General features: G+C 29.1%; 3 protein-coding genes across 6 annotated transcripts; 1 reads left to right on the forward strand and 2 right to left on the reverse strand.

Annotated features, from left to right (window-relative positions):
- Positions 1–446: 446 nt before the first annotated feature.
- LOC107495678 (F-box protein At5g07610-like) lies at positions 447–1,568 on the reverse strand. The gene has a single exon (XM_016116850.1). It carries the CDS (start codon positions 1,566–1,568, stop codon positions 447–449), a length of 1,122 nt encoding a protein of 373 aa, XP_015972336.1.
- A 2,199-nt stretch (positions 1,569–3,767) lies between these two features.
- Positions 3,768–7,635, forward strand: LOC107495856 (uncharacterized). Of its 3 annotated transcripts, XR_002364431.2 has the most exons (7): positions 3,768–3,960; positions 4,348–4,536; positions 4,836–5,108; positions 5,701–5,758; positions 6,638–6,786; positions 6,941–6,992; positions 7,095–7,635. XR_002364431.2 is itself a non-coding variant. In XM_021125514.2 (5 exons), exons 1-5 carry the CDS (start codon positions 3,856–3,858, stop codon positions 5,934–5,936), a joined length of 705 nt encoding a protein of 234 aa, XP_020981173.1. In that variant the 5' UTR covers positions 3,768–3,855; the 3' UTR covers positions 5,937–6,261. The 3 variants fall into 3 exon arrangements, 2 of the variants coding, with proteins under 2 accessions (XP_020981173.1, XP_015972547.1); XM_021125514.2 differs by lacking the exons at positions 6,638–6,786; positions 6,941–6,992; positions 7,095–7,635 and adding an exon at positions 5,857–6,261; XM_016117061.3 differs by lacking the exons at positions 6,638–6,786; positions 6,941–6,992; positions 7,095–7,635 and adding an exon at positions 5,857–6,261 and having other exon boundaries at positions 4,408–4,536.
- Positions 7,636–9,150: 1,515 nt separating this feature from the next.
- Positions 9,151–14,072, reverse strand: LOC107495824 (squalene monooxygenase SE1). Of its 2 annotated transcripts, XR_002364432.2 has the most exons (9): positions 13,651–14,072; positions 12,809–12,920; positions 12,175–12,349; positions 11,588–11,756; positions 11,139–11,357; positions 10,726–11,001; positions 10,307–10,585; positions 9,685–9,871; positions 9,151–9,391 (listed from the first exon to the last, which is right to left on the reverse strand). XR_002364432.2 is itself a non-coding variant. In XM_016117022.3 (8 exons), exons 1-8 carry the CDS (start codon positions 13,897–13,899, stop codon positions 9,764–9,766), a joined length of 1,587 nt encoding a protein of 528 aa, XP_015972508.1. In that variant the 5' UTR covers positions 13,900–14,072; the 3' UTR covers positions 9,151–9,763. The 2 variants fall into 2 exon arrangements, 1 of the variants encoding a protein (XP_015972508.1); XM_016117022.3 differs by having other exon boundaries at positions 9,151–9,871.
- Positions 14,073–23,097: the final 9,025 nt, after the last annotated feature.

The raw sequence follows: 23,097 nt of genomic DNA on the forward strand, positions 1-23,097 counted from the left end.
TTTTTTTTATTTGAGATACGACCATTCATTCATATCTACTTTTTTTTATTAATTTAAATTGTTTAAAAAATAATTTTATAATATAATATTAAATTTTTATATATGTAAAAAATCACACAAATTTATTAGAGATATAAGTTAGGACTATGTTATGTTTTATCAATTTAAATTAAAAAAAAAACAATTTATAACACCTTCAACTAAAATATCCTTTTATAGAGTTCAAAATTAAATTCATGTTGTTGTACTTTAAAGTTTAAACTGCTATTAATAAAATTTTTTATACTTTAAAATTTTTTTTCAAAAAAACTTATTTAAATAATTAAATTGTTTACATAAATTGAATTTTACTGTGTAAGCTATTTTTTTATAAGTAGCTTAATTAATTTGTTTATACAAGTGGTCTAAATCTCCCCTCAACTCTAACTTTCTTCAACTCTAACTTTCTAAACACTGGCTAAGCTCTCGATGTACTCAAAGGCTCTAAACCACCCCCAAGTTTTTTGTAATATTTCATTGCCTGTTGGTATGTCCGACACATAGTAAGAGTTTCTATCCTTTAACCGCAGAACAACAACTGTGCCCGGTACATGCAACAACAAACTCATGCCATCTTCATCATCTTCAATGAGATGGATTACACTGCAGAAGAACTCCTTTTCATGAAGCGTGATTCTATCAAAAGCAGTTCGAACAATTACAGGTAGAAGATCAATGCTGTGCAGGTGAACCCACCTTGGTGAAGAATAGTCTTTTTTCAACCGGAAGACGCATATAGACAACTCATCATCAGATTCAAATCCAGCCAAATTCATGTGACCGCATGTAGGCACAAGAACGGTTCTATAATAAGTTTTGGACGGCAAAGGAGGCATGTCATTCTTCATGCACTCTTCCTTCAGATCAAAACGCAGTGTCGTTTTTCTTCCGTTCCAATAAATTGAGTCCTTGAAATAGGTCACCATATCGAATTCAACGCGGAAGGTAGGCGGGAAGGAACACCCGCGCATGGTTTCGAAGCATTCATTCTTTGAATCCACGCCATCAAAAATGCAGATAACCTTATAACCAATAAAGTGCAAGGGATCAAAAGCAAAAGCTAGAGAGTAATGCAAATCTGATGAATCAAACGATGGAAAGGAAGAAGGCAAGGTTTTCTTGTCTCCAGTGGTAGGGTTATAGATAAACACGGCTTCTTCCGATTGGAGCAGCATCAAGCCGTTGCAAGATTGTATTATCTGTGAAGAACTTAGATCGGGGATTTTGGGGGAGAATGAAGATGAAGAATATGAGGGGCAGGTTTCCTTGTCTAAGTAGAAGAATTTCACTTCCTGGTGAAATACAGAGTCGGGGGCGAAATCGAAGAACAAACCGGAGACTCTTTGTTTTAAGCTGGCGTGACAGCAGCGGAAGTAAGGGGCGGAGATGAGAGAGAGCCAACGCTTGGAGACACGTCTGAAAGTTATGACATCTCTGAGAGTCACACGACCAAGAATTTGAGTGAGCAAGTCATCGTTTCTTTCAATTGCTTCCATTGAAGAAGAGATGAATTCTGTGTTGTCGCTCATGTTGTTCTTCACTTAGCTTTGTGTATCTTCCAAGAGTGGGTTACTGATTATGCATATAAATATTTTTATTTTTACTATTAAAAATTTATCAAACCTACTAAAAAATAAAAAAGATCTTTTTTATTAAAAAAATTTTTTTTTATCAATTTAATGACGTCCAAAAAAATATAAAGAATTTTCTTAATTCTTTTCAATATAATTTTTTATTGTTAATTTTATAAATAAGGTTAAAAAAATATGAGAAAAAATATTAAAAAATTAAAAATTATACTTTAATGATCTTTTTATAAAATTTTAGATAATTTTTTATTTTATTATTCTTAAATTATATATTATACTCTGTATTTAAAAATTTTTATTTTTTTAAAATTACGTGTAATATTATATACCTTTTTTTAGATACAAAGAGTTTATAAAATTAGAATGAGTAATAAATTTGATTATACATATCTCGTAACATATAAACTCTTAAAAATTTCTAACATAATTGACATTGTGGACAAATTGATTATATTTCTAACAAAAAAATAAAATGACATTGATAAACTTGTGAAGACATTTCAATACATATTAAAACTTGTAAATTGACATGTTGAATCAGATATTTCTCTTGATAAGTGGTACACGGTAAAACCTTTTTTTTTAATCTGTCAAAATGGGTCTTTCGGTCCAAGAAAATGAGTAATTTAGTGTTTATTTAGGTGTGTTTCTAAGAAAAAAAATTTTTTAATTATTTTTTTTTAAAGATATTATAGAAAAATAAAAATAATTTTATGTTTGAGTATGTAGAAAGATTTTTTTATTTATTAATTATATTTAGGTATAATAATATAAAAGTATTTTTTGTTTATTTATTATATAAAAAATATCCTTTTTTAAGAAAAAATATCTTTTAAAAAAATATAAATTATAAGTTCTCAAAAAAGATATTTTTTTATTCTTCTAATATTTTTATTTTTACTACTAAAAATTTGTCAAACACATTAAAAAATAAAAAAATATATTTTTTTCATTGAAATAATATCTTTTTTTATTAGAATAATAACGCCAAAACAAATAGAAAGAAACACTCAAATAGAGAAGTCACAAAAAAGAATGTGAAATAAAATGAAATTAAAAGATAAAAAAAGTAATAAGAAATAGTTGAAAAATAAAATAAAGATGACCTTACATTTAAAAAAAGATGAAAAAAGATAAATAAAAATATAAGGTGATGAATTAATTATTTAACACTCATTATATTATTATTAAACTCATTAAGATAATCACAAAAAAAATCATTAACTTAATTAAATCATCAATACTTACTAGATTCTTTAAATAATACTCTTAAAATATCTGCTAGCAAATACTTATAATTATTAGAAAATTATTTTTACTACAGAAGGTGAGATCTGAAAAAAAAAATATGTACAAGTAAAATACTCATATTGAAATAACTTCCTTCTTAACATTATTACAATTACAAGTCCCATTCTCCTTTTTAAGTTTTAATAAACAAACACACGTTTTTTACGGTGTAGAATTCAGTAGCCATTACAAAATAAAAAACGAAGAACTATGAGCTGAGCTGGTATTCTAAAAATCTTTTTTAACCGAAAAAAGAAAGACTCGAATTGGTATCTCTTAGATGAATATGGAAGACTATGCCATTTAAATACAGATGTCCTTATTTAATATTCACTTGAAATATATTTTTATATAAATATATAACATATACATATATAAAGTGCAGGTTGATCGGATAGGATTGAGGCTCAACCCAAACTCTATCCGACCCACACGAAAATCTTACCCTACTCGTTGCAAATCGTATTAGTAACACTATTCTGACCGGGTTGAGTATCCGCAGTTTGGGTGCAAAATTAAAATAAAATAAAATTTAGACATATTTTTTTATTTTTGACAAATTTTAAGAATAAAAAATATATTTTACCCTTTAACATATCTTTCTGCCACTAATATTTTGGTTTTTCACTGTGGTTAAAGATTAATTTTTTGTAGATTTGTGCTCTATTTGAGAGAGTTTGCCATTGAACTCTCGATACTTATTTAGATAAAAGAATAAATTTACTATTTGACTAACTCAGTAATAAGACCCAATATAACCTTAGTTAGAAACTGGCCCAACATGGTGCTAACGAAAGCCCGCGTTTGTTTTTTTAACAACCTCTCTTCTGACAAAAAACAAGCAAAAAAAAACCAGATTTCTTTGGATGCGATTATATTTTTTTCTTTTTCTTTTTCCCCTTTCTACTTTTGCGGTGTTTTCTTTGAATTTTGAAAGATGAAGGACGAAACAGGTGATGGAGAGAACGATAAATTGCAGGATATTAAGCTTTGGGGAGTTTTTCTCTTCGGTTTGATTGGCGCCACCGCTTCAAGAATCGCAGTGAGTTTTCATTTCTCTCAAAAGTCATTTTAATTTGATTAAACCTTCGAATTTGTTTTACTAATCTGATTGAGACTTCGCACTTAGACCAACGTTGAATTTGTCATATGCTGATATGGAACTTTAATCATTTAATTTTTATAAAGTAGAATTATGCTTTACATTATGTTCTAAGAATTTATGCTTGACATTTTGTGTTTATGTGATTTTTCTTTGTGAAGATAATTCTTCTTTTTTAGGGTTAAAGTTTTCAGTTATACTGAATTCTGCCTCTGTCCACCGGCATTGGAATTGCATTAGGCATTTTTGATAGTCAATGTAAAACTTTGTCGAATCATCGAACTGCTGAATGCGTTTTTGTTTCGATTGTATTGTAACTGAATGCAGATATTTGCACAAATCATAGTGAAATTGATCTTCCATGCTGTACTCTTGAACTCTTTGCAGCTGTCCCGGTCGCAATCATCGTGGAAAGGAGGGAGTGGCAGTTCTTTCCGATCAGCATTTCAAGAGGAAGCATGGAAGAGGTACAACAAACGGTTGCGAGAGGAGTACGAGGAGGAGATGGAGAGGGTGGTGAGTTGTGTGTGATGTGTCATGTCATTCACTACAATACTTTGTTTTTATTATTGTTCATTACTTCATAATAAGAGTATATATCACATTCATAGAATTTGAGCTTGGGAGAGATTAAACATGTCTGTGATCTCTTCAAAAGTGTGAATCTGAATCATCATATTTGAGAGAAAACAGATTTCATAGCAATTTTATTGTGGTAAGGCATAAAGAAATGTAACTTTTAGGGGGTTTCTTTGTCGGTTAATGTTAGGTGCTGGGGCTTGAGCCCAAATAATTTCCTTTTCTGCTGTTTTTAGGAACGAATAAAGCATATGCAGAGTGTGTTTAGCAGAGAAAGAAATAAGTATAAAAGAAGCTATGAGCAGTGGAGGGAAAATGGTCCTGGTGCATATCATCAACATTTCCAGAGAGATGATTGGTATTGGAAGGCCGACGCATCCTTCAGAGACCAGAGGACTAATTATCGAGATATTCCGAGGGAGAGTGCATATTATTCATTATCACATCACTACTCAGTTCTGGGTCTTGACAGGTTTAGAACAACACCATATACAGATGCCGAGATCAAGGTAATTGTCTTCTCATAAGCTTTGCAAATATCTTAAAAGTTTGCTAATTATATGCTGCAAACTTGTCTTGATAAAAAGATTGACGTATCATTTATGATGCTAGCGGTTTGTGTATTTCTTTTGTGATATGTAGCACAGGGATAGGATTGGCAATTTGTTCAATATTTGTTTCGTCCCTGTAATGCGATTTAGCTTAAAGTAGCATTTAAGAGGGTGCAATGAGAAATACTGGAAAATAAAAGAATTTTTCTGTGATTGACAACCAATGAGGAAGCTCTTAAAGGCAGATGTGTAAGTTCCTAAGGAAAGTGGAAAACCACGCCTTAAAATCTAGCTATTAAAAGGGAAAAACCACTCTCCTTAAATACAATATCAAGCATCCTATATTACTTGATGTGAGACTTTGGACAGCCCATAATACTCAAGTCCCTAACAGCATATTAGTAGATATTTGTATAACAATCAATAGATTTGTTGCCAGGATATCCTTTGAATCCATATTATTCTGCATTGGTTTTCGACGTTCTTACTACTTGAACATAATTGCTGATTTCATTTTATGAATATTTATGCTATCTCTGTTGCATTGTAGGTAGCATTTAGGATGAAGGCGAAGCAGTATCACCCTGATCAAAACCAGGATAATAGAGGTAACTCTTGACTAATTATCACTAAACACTAATTTTAACCTCAAACCAGAGCATTACTACTTAACAATATTATCATCATGGATGTGAAAATGAAACAGAAGCTGCTGAGGCTAAGTTCAAAGAAGTAATGTGTTCATATGAAGCCATTCAAAAAGAAAGGAAGAACCAGAATCTGTAAATGCCTAACTTTGACTGATTATCTGGGACTGGGAGGGATGTGAAGTATTCAAAATAATTTTCCAAAGTTCCTCCTAACTATAGAATTACCATTCAGCTAAAATATGATTCTGTTGAGAGTAAATTTTGGGTAATTATTACGTTACATATATGTATATTTATAGACAACGATGTTGTATTATAAGGCTGTTAACCTCGGGAGCATTGTATTTTTCTTTAGGAAATTCACAGAAAAGATATGTACATAAATAAACAGCATTCCAACTTTGAAGGAAACTAAACTAAGCCAAAAACGTGTGTCTTGAAAAAAGTTGCAATTATCAATCTGAGAATTGTTTCTTATGTAGTAGTAGTTTTTTTTCAATCACCATTGACTACACATGCTATAGCTTTATAGGTGCCATGTTTGGTGTATTTGGTTAATCAATTGGATAAGATTATGAAAACATTCAAATGATAATATTTAATTCTCATTTTGCTCTTGATAGCCAATAGAATAGATGTGATAACTGATAAGATTAATATCAAGGTTGTGTATAAGAATCATAAAAAATAACTAAAATTTTCTATCATTAAGACATGATTTCCTATATTTTTTTAGAGTTCAATTTTGATAGATTAAGTGATTAACCATGAAAAAAGAATGGAAGTAATGCCCCCAATTTTTTAGTCGTGTTAACGTTGTTGATATGCGTTGTTAAGTGCCAAGTTAGCAGTCTATTAAACCACGTAGTTCAAGGTGAAGAGTCCAGTTGCTAAAAAAAGGATGCAGTTTCAATGTTCCAATCTCTCTTCTTCAAATAAAGTAGCAGTGAAGAAGAGGAGCATCAATGATCGTTCGCAAATTTCAGGTACTCCACAATGATTCCAACTGTCATCTCGAATTTGATACCGACGATGGCTTCAAAATAATCTCTCTCCCAAAATGATCCCTAAACTCATTCTTTCTTTCTTTCTTGCTAACAATCACACAAATCTTTTCTTTCTTTCAATTCATGATTGCAGGTTTTTCAAGTTCAACTCCTCTCTCACTTTTGTTCCTCCCGACCAACAGAAGGTTCAATTTCCCACCTCTTATTTTAATTATATTTTGATTAAATTGTATTCATTCATATTCATGAAATTATGTGTTTGAATTAATTTCCTTTGAAATGCATAGATTTATGTTCCTGAAGATGATACCCCAGTCGCCGCTGACTCCGATCTCCTCGCCATTTCCAACAAACTCCGACTAGTCTCCATTGAAGACGAACCTCAGCCCCAACCAAACACTGAACAAATGATGAAAATAAAATTTGATGGTTAGGATTTTATAATTGAAAATAGACCAATTTGAGTTTTTTTAAATAAATTTTAGATACTAATTTGAGTTGAAGTCATTGTTTGTCTATATTAACGTGCTGTTAGCACACATAAAAAATTTTAATGCGATTGGTGAGTTTTGGACTAAGGTGAATTTACGTTTCTTGAGTGAGAGATCAATTTGATTATTTTACAAAGTCAGAGATTTAATTAATGCAAATTGAAAATTTCAAAGATTATTTACGCCATTATTTCAAAAAAAATACCACCATTTAATTAGATTTGTGTATTTAAATAATTTTTTTAGATAGCGTTTGAAAAAAAAAATCAGAGATTGAGAGAATGAGACTGAGAGACAAAGACCGAAATAAATTTTAGTATTGTGTTTGGTGTAAAGTGGAAGATAGCGATTGAAATAAGAATGAAACTCTAATTTAATTTGCACAAAGAGTAAAGTTGGAATTAATTTATTGAAATAGAGGTATTTTAGGTATAAAATATTATTAAAATTTTAGTCTTTGTTTTTAAAAATTTCAGTCCTGTCCTCACTTTTTGGGTATGAAATATTGAAATTTTGAAAACAGCGACTGAAATTTTAATACCAATTTTGGGCCAATAAACATGATATTAAATTTTAGTTTCTGTTCCAATATCTCAAAATAAACGCTACCTAAGTGACATGTTTAAAAATAAATCACTTTGGTTGATATGTTAATACACGATTAAATGATTTTAAATTTTTTTATAATGTTATTGCATGAAAATTAAATCCTATTTTTTTTATAGGCATTATATGAATAAGAAATATCCCTTAAGTACTATTGTTATATGCAGAGCATTACAACCACTATGGAAGATAGAAATCCCCCTTTTATTGCATAGACTATTGTTAGAGTAGTGGATGAGAAAGATATATTATTTAGTGGCATTTATTTAAAAGAAAATGAATTTATTTTCAAGAATCGTCCATAAAAATATATTATTTCAGTCTTTATTTTAAATCCAAAATTTTATTTCTAGGAATGAAAACATATTATTTCAGTATTTATTTTAAATTTAAATTTTTTTCTCATTTTAAAAGTTGAATATTTAATATTTCTTTGTTAAGAATAAATTAGTATATAAAATCATGATTATATTTCTCAATTATTATATTTCTTGTCCGAGACCTCTTTTTTTATTTATATTAATGGTATTTTGAAAATAAAAATATATTTTTAGCAATATATATAATAAAACAAATATATTTATAATTTATTCTTGAGAATATTAAAAACAATTCTCATTAATTTATCGTATTAAAAAACAAGTTTTAATAAAGTAAAAATATGTTTCTGAATATAATATTCCTGAAAATATAATTCTTGGTATATATTTTTTTTTAACTTTGAAACAAATGTTCACTTGTATTCCAAAATAATTTTAGATGGATTTCTTTCTATATATTCAATTTTGTGGTTATCACAAGATTTAGAAACTCTTAATTAAATTTTGATTTCAAGAAATTTACAAAAAACTTGTAAAGCAAACAACAAATTCTTAAAAAATTGTTAAATAGTTTCTGGTAGTGGATTAATCACCAACATTTGTCATGTCAGTGTTTTTTAAAAACTAGTTACCTAACCGTCATATATTTATTTTGATTTAACTATTTTTTGATAATTTATTTATTACTCGTTTTTTCCGAAAGTATTTTTGGTAGCAAAATAAATTTTTGGATACTATTTTTACACCCATAATTATAAAGTGGCCAGAGGGGTTGCCGGGAAAATGGATGGCCAGCCTTGGCACCTCTGGTCGCCTCACAGGTTCAGCAAGGACATGCGACATCGTTGAGGTAGGGGATTTGTTTCTACCCATTTACACTATATATATAATTTTTTGGTATGAGTATAATAATAATAATATAAATCTAGTAAGAATACCCAAAAATAAATTAAGGACAATATCATTATCTCAGTAATAATAAAATTTTTGAACAGATATAATTTTTTTTTCGTCAAAAAAGAAAGAAATAGTTCAGCAAAATACACCTCTGAAAAATATTCTCTATTTCTTCCTTAGTAATCCTAGAACCATTTCATCTAGCAAGAAATGCAACTTGGATCAGGTGCAGGTCCTTTCTTCTCAGCTCCCAGGGACATCGATTTCAACCTTCATTATTTAACCAAGGAGAACAACTTCAACTTATCAGATTGGATATTTGATAACTTTTGCTTGTTGTGAACTGTTATATTATTAAATTGGCCATGGAGATGGTAGTCATGTTATTGATTTTAATTTCTAATGTAGTGAAAAGATGCTACATTAACTCATATCGTAATACTTACATAATGCATACTACAAACAGTACAACCTTACATTAAACAAACAAACACAAATGAAAAAAAAAAACCCAAAATGTTAACAGATCTAAATCTTGGAGCATCGATCTTCCCTCAAATTACCTGAACTGAGAAAACCTAGCTCTTAAATCTTGAAAGCATCTTGATTCTTTTTTCCCCAAAATTTTTTTACCGATACTCACTATCTTGCAGCAGGAGGAGCTCTGTAATAAGCTGGAACAGTTGCAGGGAAGAACATTTGGCGAACTCCTTCTGCCTTAATTATAGGAAAGATGATTCCAGATGCACTCTACCAAAAGATGAATTTGCATTAAATAAGTTGATTTTTGTGTGATTTAGTTAAATGCATAAAAGACATTTGACAACAGAGAATAGCCAAAAATATATTTTTGATCCCTTATCTTTCCTCTTTAATTTAAACCCCCAATCTTTATACTCTGAGACGGTTTGAATCGTTTCTAATTTGGTCTCTTGCACTATTTTTTTTTTTTTTTTCAGTTTAACCCTTTGCCTTAAAGTCATTTTAAATTTCATTCTACATGTGAACCATGTCAGTATTTTGTTATTATTTGACCGAGAGAACAAATTGGAAACGATTTGAAACATAAAGAAACAAACTAATTGAAAATGATTTGAAATATAATGATCGAATGAGAAATCAAATAAAAAATATATGGGACCAAATTACCTAATCTTCCTAGAACATATTCGACAGAATACTTACAGAGATTAACCGAGCTCCAATCCATATCTTCTTGGGCGAGGGAAAGGGAAATATTAAGCGGCCAACACCATACACTGCAACAGCAAAGAAATGAGCCACCAAGCTCAAAGGACGAGGGTTTAGTCCTGAGAGTAATGAGATTGGTCCCTGGGAACATAGGCCTCCAAGGCTCAGATAATCAAAGCAAGCTTGGCGCATTTCCTTCCTTGCTTGATCTGGAGATGCAGAGAAGACCTTGTACAAGGCACCTGCTAATGTATTTATGGTTGATGCCACAGGCTGCAAATTGAAACACCAAGTTAGTTTACTAAACAGGGTTGAGATTTTTTCATCGAGACACACTGCCCCATCTTTAAAACAAAATAAGCAAGACACAGATAGATTACTAAAAGCTATTTGTTTGCATTGAAAAATATTACCTTTCTCAAGGTGTAAAAGGATTCAAGGTATTTGCAGAGTGTGGGTGCGTCATTCAGGTCACTCAGGGGCCTGAGAAGATTTCTCAGCACCACAATGTCTGACAATGCCACGGTCATTCCACCCCCTGTTAGAGGATGCCTCATGTTGAAGGCATCTCCCATCAAAATGGCTCCAGGGGTAGGAAGGGGGTCTGCTGGCATGCTTCTATTCGATATTGACCTTATGTTGCCTTTCTCAACTGCAGCTAAAAAGGCATCATGGAGCTCAGCGGGGATCTGCAGTAGTTTTCAATAGATCATCATCTAACATACCAATACCCTCGTATGCAAAACAAAATTCTCTCTCAATGCAAGAAGGCTAATCTAATCACATGCCAAGGATTAATAAAAAGTTTGCAGTGTTTGAAGCATACCTGTGGAGCCACCATTGTCTTCAAATACTTCTCCATTTCACCATTTGCGATAGAAGGAACTTTCTGCCCAGGTACATCAACCAAACAACGAACCTCTGTACTACTTATGCGATAGAACAGAATTGGGGAAGGGTCTCCGAGTATGACGTGACCATGATTTTCATATGGAAGTTGGCAATTCTCCAGAATTAAGCCAACGAAGTGAGAGGGAATATCAACCTGCATATAAACCATAATAAAATATTAATATTATTAATATTATTGATAAATAATTCAACAGATTTCTCTTTCTCACAAGAAAGTAGAAAAGAGATAGCTTCTTAGAATACAGGAAAAGGGAGAAGAAATGAATTGACTATAGTAAAAATTTTAATTTATGGTATAAATTTTGTTTATTCCATGGCATGACTCTTCACACAATCAACCTAAAACAAATTCTCAATTCTCACCTTAGGATTACAAAGACAACGGCGCAAGTTTGAGAAGCCGCCATCACAAACAACAGTAAGAGGTGCATGTACTTTCAGCTCCTGACCATCTTTGGTCTTGTACTGAACACCTTTAATTGTCCCCTTTTCTTCAATCAAGGAAGTGACTGACCCTTGCAGCAACCGGACACTGCAGAATGATAAAAACAAACCAGCATGAGAATATTACTTTACTTAGCAAGAAAAAAGCTTCAGCTCTCAGTAGAAGAATGAAACTGGAGAAATAAAAAATTATTTCGTAATAATCAAATACTAGACAGAAGCTAATAGCATGAAACCTTCCAACAAAATTACTTTGGTAATCCACATTATTTAAATAATCTAACCAAAACAAATCGAATGACATCTATCTGAAGTATGGGTACTTAGGAACCAAGACCAATTTTACAATTACTGCCAAAACAAAAAATCCTAAGTAAAAAGTCATGGGCAGTTGCAACTTGCAACACTGTAAAAAAGTCAATAGTTTATATGACAAACGAGAACTGGAGGAGGAAAAACATATACAAAGCACAAACTATACATCACAGAAAGGAAGAAATCAATACTTGGGCAGTGTGGCAGCCTTTTCGCGCATCCTCTGAATAAAACGGCCATTGTGAAAGCTTCTACCAGCGATATCTGACTGAAACTTTTCCAAGGGATAAGAGAGGCATGTATTTTTTCCGTCCTTGAAAAGTGCATAACCAAACACTCTCTGAGCATCGATTTCCTCCACACAATCTGCAGTTGAAACACAAATTGTTAATCCTTAAGCACGCCTTCCTCTAGTAAACAGAGTTAAATCCACGAATTCTTATGGTGAGCCAATCTAGAAGTGAAAATATAAAACATACGAGGATTGAGTGAATCTAACTTCAAAAGGCAACTCCAGACTAGGGAAGGACTTGGAGTAACCCAATAACAATTATAGTATAGGCTCTAATGCTATATTAGAATTGAGTGAATCTAACTCAATTCTAAATCTAGCTCAAGAAATAAGAGTTGTTGGACACTTATAAAGGCTACATATGTCTTATCTCTAGGCAATTTGGAAATCTAATCTAATACGTAAATCTAAAATTGGACATGATACTAGACCTTTCCCCTCAATTCTAATTTTTACGTTTGAAATATTATATAGAAAATAGAATTTTAATTTTAATTCCAAGTACCAATTCTATGATGTTAAAAATTACGCACCTTCAAGTCCCAGCTCAATCAATTTGAGATAGCCGCCAGGTTGTAGCAACTCTCCAACAATTCTGTCAGGCTCACTCAAATCTCTTTCAACTACAAGTACTCGCCGTCCATCCTGTACCACACAGCAGTTATTACTTAGTACTTCAAATTGTGCATAGAAAGGGAGTTCTATTATTTTATATACCTAAAATTAGTTTGGACTTTGGAATGTCACTGCCTTGTTTTTTCCGTCAAAATTTGTCTGACATAGGCTTGTAATTGTGAAATATTTCGTACTAAAAAATAATCAAAACATTATTGAACTTCTCTGGGTAAGGAACGGCACTCAGAGTTAACAAATTTTTCCCCTAAGCATTATATCAATAATTCGTCAAATTAATCCTTGAAATATTCTTCATAAACTGTTATATGACTTTTGTTGCCATTTAAAAATATATATCACTACTCAAGAACCATTCTATGTCAAAATGCTATATCTCGTCTAATAATATTATAATAGCCATAAATAATTTTTCTTATGCCCGATGATGCAACTTATTACTTCCGATGATGCAACTTATTACTTCGATAACAGCTAATTTTGTCCTTTAAAAAGAAAACACAAACAACAATAATTTTTCTTATCAGATTTGCCTCCTTTAATCCTTCACCTTCAAATGATAAATTGTGTAACGGTTAATGAGAAATCAAACAATGCACGTTCTTCATTTGTTGCGAATTATCAACGAGGATTTCGTGCAAGCACGAACCACGTGAAAACGCGCAAACGACAAAAAACACGCGAATGAAAATTGGAATCCCTACTCATTCATTTATGCATTTTATATTATTTTTCTCTTTACCTTGCCGAGTGTGTAAGCAAGAGCCGCGCCAGCAACGCCAGCTCCGACGACGATAACGTCAGCATCGTTGCCATCGAGGTTCTTGGATCCACATTCTCTGACGGAAGTTTTCACGTTCCCCGTACGCTGAGCATCGTTCTCCTGCGAAGCACGACGGCGGCGGTTTCCTCCGGCGAAAACTAAGCTGTAGAGCGCGAAGACGCTGAGAACAGAGACAAGGATCCAGCCTAGGACATACGGATCCGCCATTTCAATAGAATGCAATATCACCAGATGAAAAGAATCACGATGGATCAGAGGAGGAGAAGGAGCGAGGAGGTGGAGTTCTCTCTCGCTCGCTCCTTCGCTCTTGTTTCTCTCTCTGGTATGTTATTGTTTCTCTCTCTTAGCTGGAAAAGGAGCTTGGAACAATGGAACGGTTTAGTAGTGGGTATAACGGGAAACGAAGGGTAAAGAATGAGCGTATTTATAGGAGCATGCTTGCGGTGCTCATTTGAGTACAATGGATGGTATTGGTTGGCACTTGTCACTGTTATGGACACCAACGCGGAACGCCTATTTTACTTTTACCTTTTTTTATATCTTCAGAAAAAGAAAATTGACTCATCGAAAATAGGTTAGTTTCACCTGTTGTATAATTTGGGAAAAATTTCAAGTGTGTCATGAATATTAGTATTTTAGTGTTTTTGTATATAAATATATATAGTTTAATTTATTTTTAATATATATTTTATATTTTAATATATATTTTATTTTAATAATTGAATTTAGTAATTGATTTTTGAGTATATTTAATATAGTTAATTTTATAATTGAAATTAACAACTAAAATTATTAGATACCGATATTTTTAATGTACTCAAAACTTTTTTTTAATTTATTCTAAAAAAATATTATTCGTATCTTATTTTTAAAATTTGAAGTTAATTGTTTCCTTTTCTTTTAAAATTTATCTTAAAAAATTTAAATATTTTAAAAGTAGGCTATAGGATCCAAATAAGTTTATTTTTTAAAAATAAAAAGTTTACCACATTAAATATTATTCAACTTTTTATAATTTTTAATTAATCTGTTGACTATTTTTATAATACCTATTTTTTAATTTTTAGAGATTCTGTTATTCCTTTTTAATTAAGTACTCTAAATAATAACAAAAACCAATGTTAGCAAATATTCTATCAATTTTTGCATTAGATGTGGTAAACGGGTCTAAATCCATCGGGCCACCCACATAACCTGTCAATATGGGTCGGACTGAAAAATTAGGACCGCCAAAGAATTAAAATTCGCCTAACCAGGCACCACTTAAACTGCGGATTTTGGCGGGGCGGACTTTTCCGTCGAGCTTAGTTTTTTTTGCAATGATATATTTTTGCAATTTGTTTTTTGGACAAAATCCAACTTTTCCTTACCCAACTTACAAGAATATGGAGATGAAAATTGAGTGTTTTGGATTATGTTTATGTTACTTTAGAGACAATATTTATAATTATGTTTTGGATTATGTTTATTTTACTTTTGAGAGAATATTTATAATTACAAAAACTTTAATGTTTGTGAATATAAAAAATATAATTTTTTTATGTTTTTAGAAATTATAATTTTATTAATATGATTGTGAAATTATATATATTATTTAGTAGTTTATAGTAAAAAAAAAAAAGATGAGCTTTAGCGGGCTACCCACAATTAAGAGGGGCGGGTGAGATTTTAGGACCGCCTCACTAGTCAAGGCTGGGCGGGTTTCTGGTGGGTCGGGCTTCTCCGCATGCCACCCTTAGATTGCACGATTTACTCTCAAACCACGTCAACTTACAGTCATTCAATTTTATATTCACGAGTTTCATATCCTGTATCTATGTTTTAAAGTTCTCCGTTGTTGTTGTGTTAACACACTAGTACCTTTCCTTTCTTCAACTACACAACCTCATTAAAGTTACTTACGTAGTAAATAGGAACTCAACCAAGCTTCTTCTCTATTGTATGTGTATCATACACCAAGCAAATTGCACAATGAAAATTATTGTTTGTTAATTTCTCTTTTATACACAATTATCACTCTCCTCTATGTAAGAATTATTCAACCTAAACATAATATCATTCATTATTAATTAATCTCTAGAAGTACTTTTCAATCCCATAAATTCTTAATCCATCACATTATCATTTTAAATTTGCACTACATCAAATTTAATAATTACTTTCTTCTTTAATTCTATCAACTCTAACATATTCACATTATTTCTATGTTTAAATTTTTTTATTATTTTTCACTTTTTAACACCTCTAAACCCTTCACATTTCACTAATTAAAAATTAGTCTCCAAATAAGTTAGTTAAAACGACATATTCTATGTAATAAAAAATATTTGAGTTTTAATTAAAGATTTTTTTTGAAAAGAAGGTTAATATTTAATAATATTTTAATAAATCATGATGATTGTATGTATTATTTTAAATAAGAAAGATTAGGCTTGGAAAATAAAATGATCTTTAAACTGAATACAAACAAGGCTTATAAAATTTAGGAAAACTCTAGGGGCCAGCAGTTTTATTGAATTTTGGCCAGTATGTAATCAGCAGAAAAAAGTGAGCCATTGGATGAAATCTCACACAAATCTTACACTATCAAATTATTATTGATGGCTAGTTGATGACTAACAATCATAAAAATTATTGACCCCTAACATTGCTCAAAATAAAATTGAATGGAATTTTTTGTGATTTATAATAGGAATGATAGATTTTGATATTAGATAGATTTCATTGATTAAAGAACTGGTTTTTATTGTTTTTTATTTTATATTTATAAAAGATTAATATTTTAGAGTTTTGAAGTTGATTAGGGATATCTGCCAAGGAGATTTGATTTCTTATTATTATATCTTTTTTTTTCTGTGCGAAAAGGTTTTTTTAATTACTGCACAAGATAAAGCAAAACACAACTATTTAGGAGATATAAATTCACAGAAGGTATCTGACGGTCAATTACCTTTTCTTTATAAATAGTTTTATTTTGTTTTGTAAAGCATCAAAAAAATCATATGCTAATATTATGATTCTACATTTCTACTATGATCTTCGACTACAAGATGATTAGTGGTCAAAAAATCAATCTAAACAAATTTACAATTTTTTTCAGTCATAACATCTCTCTTTATATCTACTCATGATAAATACCTAGGCCTCTCTTTGATTGTGAAAGTCTAAAAAAGTCGTTTACATAAAAATATTAGGTAAAATTTCATATATTATCCTAAATTTCTAACTACCTGATAAGTCATAACTACTCACATTTACATAATTTTTTATTGAATAATCAATTAGCGTTTGCTTTTATTTTTTATTCTCATTATTATAATTTACGTCTTGAATCAAATATATAAGTTGTCGTTGATAGTTACCACAATATACTATGCAAATATTAAACCAACTTTATTATTTTCGTTTTTCATTCTCTTTTTCTCATATTATTGGCATAAAAAATTTGTATTTGACTTTTGTATTTATTAATTATTCATTTATATATATGATGACTCAATTTTTCCCCTCAAATAATAGGCTTATGACCTAGTGGTGACGCTTTCATCGGATAGACTCCTATCTATGATTTATATATAAGCAAAGCAGCCTTATTAATTTGATTAGGGGTCATTCTTAAAGAAATTCGCCTCTAATCAAAGTCTTAATACTTAAACTCGAACTCGAAATATCAAATATGTTTAGTTGCCTTTCATTTTTGTTTGGCCCTACATGAATGCTTCACCATTTAAATTAAATGATTAAATTATGCCAATAACTTTATTCATATCAAGGTGACAAATGTTTTATGCTATATATAGATAACTAGATATATTACAACAAATTTAACCAATTTAACTAGATCTAATAATTATAATAATTAACTTATTTATCTATCTACTTTAAAAAAAATTACAAATATTTTTGGGTCGGTTTATACAAATATATTTGGTTGCAAGCAGAAACGAAGTGAAACTTTTATAAATAAATTTCATATATAATTTTAGACATTGCATATCATAGCCTTGGCGTGAAAATTTATGGACCAAATTAACAGCAAATTAAATAAGCATTATTTGAAGGTATTCGCTAACTTGTATTCTAAGAGCAAAAGTTAAGCATAAAAGATACTATAAATAATAGAAATATTTTAAAATCTCAAAATTACAAATAGAACATATATTATATTATATATGAAACCCAAAAGGAGTATTTATTTGTCCTTGTGTTTTTATATTACTAATAACTAATTGTTGCATCCTTGAATGTTAGACTTTTGGACAATATTCCATAATTACAAATAAAATAGTGGGTTGCATTCATTAGATGAAATATCTTTGTGGAATGTGGTGGATATATTTTTAATATTTTTTCTCTCTCAGCTTAGTTGTTAATATAATTCATTTCATATAATTGATAATCCAAATTTTAAAAAATAAAACAAAACTATGGGTACAGGTGGGGAAGAAAATAAAACAAAACTCCCACGGATAATAACAAAGTAAATCAAGGGGCTCTGGTGTATATAGCATCCAAACAAACTACGTCTAAGAAGTAATAAGAGGAAGAAATAATGCAATTATATGATTAAAAAAGTTGACCAATTTTATTTTGGAAAGCAAATATCGTTTTTGTTTTTAATATTTGGAATAAGTTTTATTTGTGTCTTTAACGTTTAAATCATTCAATTTATATTCTTAATATTTATAAAAGTGATTTAATATTATCTTTCCGTCAATTATACTAATAAATTATATTGTATTTTTTTATTATTATTACTTAAATGTATTCATTCTCAATTAAATCTCACTTGAATGTGTTTGATTTTAATATTGTACCCATTATTTGTATTCATGTTCAATTACGTCCTAAAAAGTGAATTATGTAAATGTTGCAAGGATTAATTTCAATTTTTGATGAGCTATTATCCGGAGTGAATCATCGGTTGTGTCCTAGAACATTTGTATTCTAACTTCATCAAGAAGAGATTTTTAGAACTCCAACTAAAGCTCATGATGTGTAATTAACGATAGGATAACATTGAATCACTTTTACAAACATTAGGGATACAAATAGGACGATTTAAACGTTAGGGACACAAATAGAACTTACGCCAAACGTTGGAGACAAAAAATATACATTATTCTATTTTGAATTTAATTTTGATATACTAACAGTATAAAATATTTTATACAGTCATCCAGTTACAACTGTTTTCTTATATGATCATTCACGTGGTCAATATAAAAAATAGTTATTATTTTTACTAATGTGTCTAATTAGATGCGATTTTATACAATATTAAACAATATAAAAAAAACTAAAATATTAATATATATCACAATTTTATAGAGTATGTGGTTTCTTTATTCCTATTTATTACTAAGACTTAATTATTCTTAGTGTTTATAATTTTATTAAATTATAAATTAAATTTTTAGAGTTTAAATATTTGTAACTAAATTTTATAGTGGATAAATATTTTCAATTAAGCTTTTTTAACTATGTTCTGTCAAAAAATACAAAATATTTTAAAATATTATTTTATTTTGTTTAATTTGATTTGGTATAAATTATGCAATATTTTAAAACAACTATTTTATAATTATTGCATTTTTGCAAAAAAAAAAAAGATGTAATAAAAAATTATCTAATATAGAGACAAACTTTTAAATTACAAAAACTTAATTAAGAATTCAGTAAAATTATAAAATTAATAAAATAATTAAACTATTTATTAACATTAGAAAGAAAAAAGAAATGAAAGTCAAACACAATCAATACACAACTTCATAATCAAATGTGTAAGATTGCCTAGTTCCTTAATCAAAAAGAAAAAGGAAAGAAATCAAAATTCAGAATTGGCCAAAAATGCCAACGAGGAAAGAATACGAATCAGCGCCACAAAATACAGTAGTGTATGTGGTTAGTCCACATATGCAGCAAATAAAAAAAAAATTTAAGTACTTGTTTGTTAGGTAGCTAACTGGTAATGGGACCATATTTAATTTATATGGATTCTTATGGTAATTATAATATGGACAACTAATGGATCAACTTCATTCAAGGGCTATATATATATATATGAGTGTATTAACGATTTGATTAGGGTAATTAATTAATTAAGTAGATATTGAAAGTTCTAGAATAATAATAATAATAATAATAATTGTTCTGAATATTCTGGAGTATTCAGGAGATTATTTAAAAACTTGCATGGTGTTATTATTATTGGAAGTTTTTTTTTTCCCTTGCCATATCTAAAGTTAGAGAATGATACAATAGCGATAGATGGGGAATAGTCACAATAACGTGACAAATCGCAAATCTAAAACCTAAATGAATTTCAATATTCTCTTAGTATATTTTTTTAGTCAAGTGGAAACAGAGAGACAAAGTTTAGTTTGGACGATGGCTGGCCATGGTCCCCAAAAATTTTATAAAGAAGGAATAGTTTTATTTTGAAAAGTAAAAAATAGTTCAATTAATTGAGGTTTTATATTTTACTAACTCTCACTAATCTTGTTTGACGCCCATTCTCACCTTTAATTTCATTCTAAATTTTTTATTTTACTATTTTGATTTTTTGGCCAGAGATGGGATTTTTCCCTCTCGTAAAAAAAATGTAATAAATTTTATAAAATATATTTTTTTTATAATATGCTTAACGTATGCTATTAGAACACAAGTTACAAAACCCTATTTAATTTTGTATTTCTGTAGATAAATATAATAACTTCTCTTTTTTTTTCTTTTTCATAAAATTAAAACTGTAAATATCTTTGGTTTAAATTGAGTCTATTCCATGTTTAGTTTGTGTTTATATTAATCTTATTTTAGTCTTTTATTTTCTAATATAACAAAAAATAGAGAACGATATATAAACTAAAATATCTTTTTCTTCTCTTTATTGTTTGATTAGAAGGAGAATTGTTCTTTTACTATTAAATATAAAATTTATTATGTTATAAATACATTCAATTAAAAATATTCAATCTTATATAATTATCTTCATCAAACAATTTTCCTAATATAATTCATATATGAGAGATGCTATTATTATTATTCTCTTTAATTAAAAATTCAACTTAGACTTGATTTGGTAAAATTTTCTAAAAAAATGTTTATGTTTTTCAAAAATATAAACACTTCATTTTGTATTTAGTAAATTAAAAAATTAACATATTTATACTTACAGCTTTTAAAAATTAGGAGTGTTTTTAATTTTAAAAATATTTAAAGAGAAACTTTTAAAAATTTATTTGTATTTATTAAAATTAAAAAATCTAATATAACATCATATATTAATTAATATTTAAATTTAATTTTTACATTAATGTTTATTATAATATTTTTAAATTTTAAAAATTATTTTATTAAAAATATTTGTTCTTGTTTATACTTATTAAAAATTATTTTTAATTTAATTTATCAAATACAAATATTATAATTTTTAAAAAATTAATTTGTATAAATTATTTTTAAAAGATAAAAATTTCACCAAACTAAACCTATACTGTATATTCTAAACTTTTACGATACAATTCCACACATACATTGTAGTTTCAAATTAGTTATGTATATAGGCATTAATACGAAATGAAGCATGTTAACCTATTAAAACTGGTAGGTACATGTATCAAAGAAAACTAAAACTATATATGAAATGAATATATTATAAAAATGAAAAAATATATGTATTTATATATTTTTAATTATTTTTTAAAATATTTTACTGGGACAAGAGTAAGAATGGCAATACCACCCGAATCCACGGGTACCCATTCCCTACCCATTCGGGCGGGTAATTACCAGTCCCGCACCGAGATGGATTTTTAGCGGAACAGACTTTTGGGAGGGACGGGGGTAGGGTCGGGTTTAGGTAATACCCGCCCCACTATATATAATATATGTAAAATAATTAGTAAATGATTAATAATATTGTATCATATTTAAATTTTTACTTTAATTTATGTTATGTATGTGATGATAGTTATATAAATTTTAAAATTTAATTTTATTTAATGAATTTTAATAATTATAGGAGTAGGTAGAGGCAAGACGGATACCCACAAAAGCGAGTTAGAATTTAATGTTTTATTACCCGCGAATAAAAACAAAACAAATTCTATGCAAATTATTATACAATAGAACGAAATTGGGTAGAGCAAAAATCCTCCCCTACGTACTCGGCCCTTTGCCACCCTAGACAAGAGTCCACTTTAATTTCTTTCAAACTCAAAGTAGCTTTCTTTCTAATTTGGTGGTGTGTATATATATATATATCAGTAACATGCCTCCCTTAGACTAATTATTTAAATGGTTAGAAATTAATTAAAAAATTTTAAATCGTAAATAATATAATAGCTTTGTCTTTTGTACAAATTAATAGCTATGGACTGAAAAAGATATTTATTAAAAAAAAAACATATGTTAGTGGAATACATGTTCCTATATTACAATGTATTTAGATCAGTCAGGGTGTGGACAAATGCAATATTTTATTTATCCTTTTCCGGTTTTCCCATCAAAATTCAAATAGCAAAGTTGTGGTCCTAAGTAACATGTTGAACTTGGATTTGGGGACCATATATTTCATTTCATATACAACGGAAGGAAAGGGTCTAATAAATCTAAATAAGAAGCCAAGAATTCCATACAAAATAAGTAAATATCGTACAATAATTATTACTCTTTTAATGTGGTATACCCTACAATAATTATTACTCTATTAACATCCCCTTTTTGTTTTCAGCACATCACACATATTTCTCCATCATTCTCCATCACGACGAAATATAATTAATCCAAAAAGATGATAAGATTATCGATACTAAATTAATATTAAGGATTTTCGAAACAATAAAGAAACTCTGCATGGATGTAACGTTGATAAGATAAAGAGTCAACAACATATATACAACTACGTGCCGAATTCTGAACTCTTTTTCAAGCACAATCAGCAATAATATAAATTTTACATATTTAGATTTGATTTGATTATGACACCCGGTAATTGTAACAAAAGAAGTTGCAATAATTGATTAGTTGTGGATAATATTGTGTATATAAAGTGATAAACTATGAGTATACTAAAGTTCGGAAAAAAAATTGATTATTTTTGCATTTTTTATTTTATTCTAATGGAGGGACCATATATAGGTTTAGTATTATAAATTTAGGGTTGATGTCACAAAAATTCAATATAAATTTTTAAATTGTTGAATGATTTTTTATCAGAATATATTTAAAAAATTAACTGTTGCTAATACCGTCTAAAAACAAAATTTTCTTTAATAATACATATAAGTTAAATAAAAAGAAAAGATGAAATATTTTTAAATTTTTTGGTAATTAGACAAAATCTAAGAAGAGATAGAAAAGATGAAATATTTTTTAATTTTTTGGTAATTAGATAAAATCTAA

The sequence above is a fragment of the Arachis duranensis genome, chromosome 6 (genome assembly GCF_000817695.3).
Source record: "Arachis duranensis cultivar V14167 chromosome 6, aradu.V14167.gnm2.J7QH, whole genome shotgun sequence".
Taxonomy (NCBI): Eukaryota; Viridiplantae; Streptophyta; class Magnoliopsida; order Fabales; family Fabaceae; genus Arachis; species Arachis duranensis.

Bases quoted from the DNA above. Each gene is read 5' to 3' on its own strand.
- LOC107495678 (XM_016116850.1), bottom strand. From the start codon at position 1,568: ATGAGCGACAACACAGAATTCATCTCTTCTTCAATGGAAGCAATTGAA.
- LOC107495856 (XM_021125514.2), top strand. From the start codon at position 3,856: ATGAAGGACGAAACAGGTGATGGAGAGAACGATAAATTGCAGGATATT. The intron at 4,537-4,835 runs GTGAGTTGTGTG...TGCTGTTTTTAG, and splicing joins AGGAGGAGATGGAGAGGGTG to GAACGAATAAAGCATATGCA. The intron at 5,759-5,856 runs GTAACTCTTGAC...AAAATGAAACAG, and splicing joins TCAAAACCAGGATAATAGAG to AAGCTGCTGAGGCTAAGTTC.
- LOC107495824 (XM_016117022.3), bottom strand. From the start codon at position 13,899: ATGGCGGATCCGTATGTCCTAGGCTGGATCCTTGTCTCTGTTCTCAGC. The intron at 11,358-11,587 runs GTGAGAATTGAG...GTTTATATGCAG, and splicing joins GTTGTCTTTGTAATCCTAAG to GTTGATATTCCCTCTCACTT. The intron at 9,872-10,306 runs GTAAGTATTCTG...ATCTTTTGGTAG, and splicing joins TTGGAGCTCGGTTAATCTCT to AGTGCATCTGGAATCATCTT.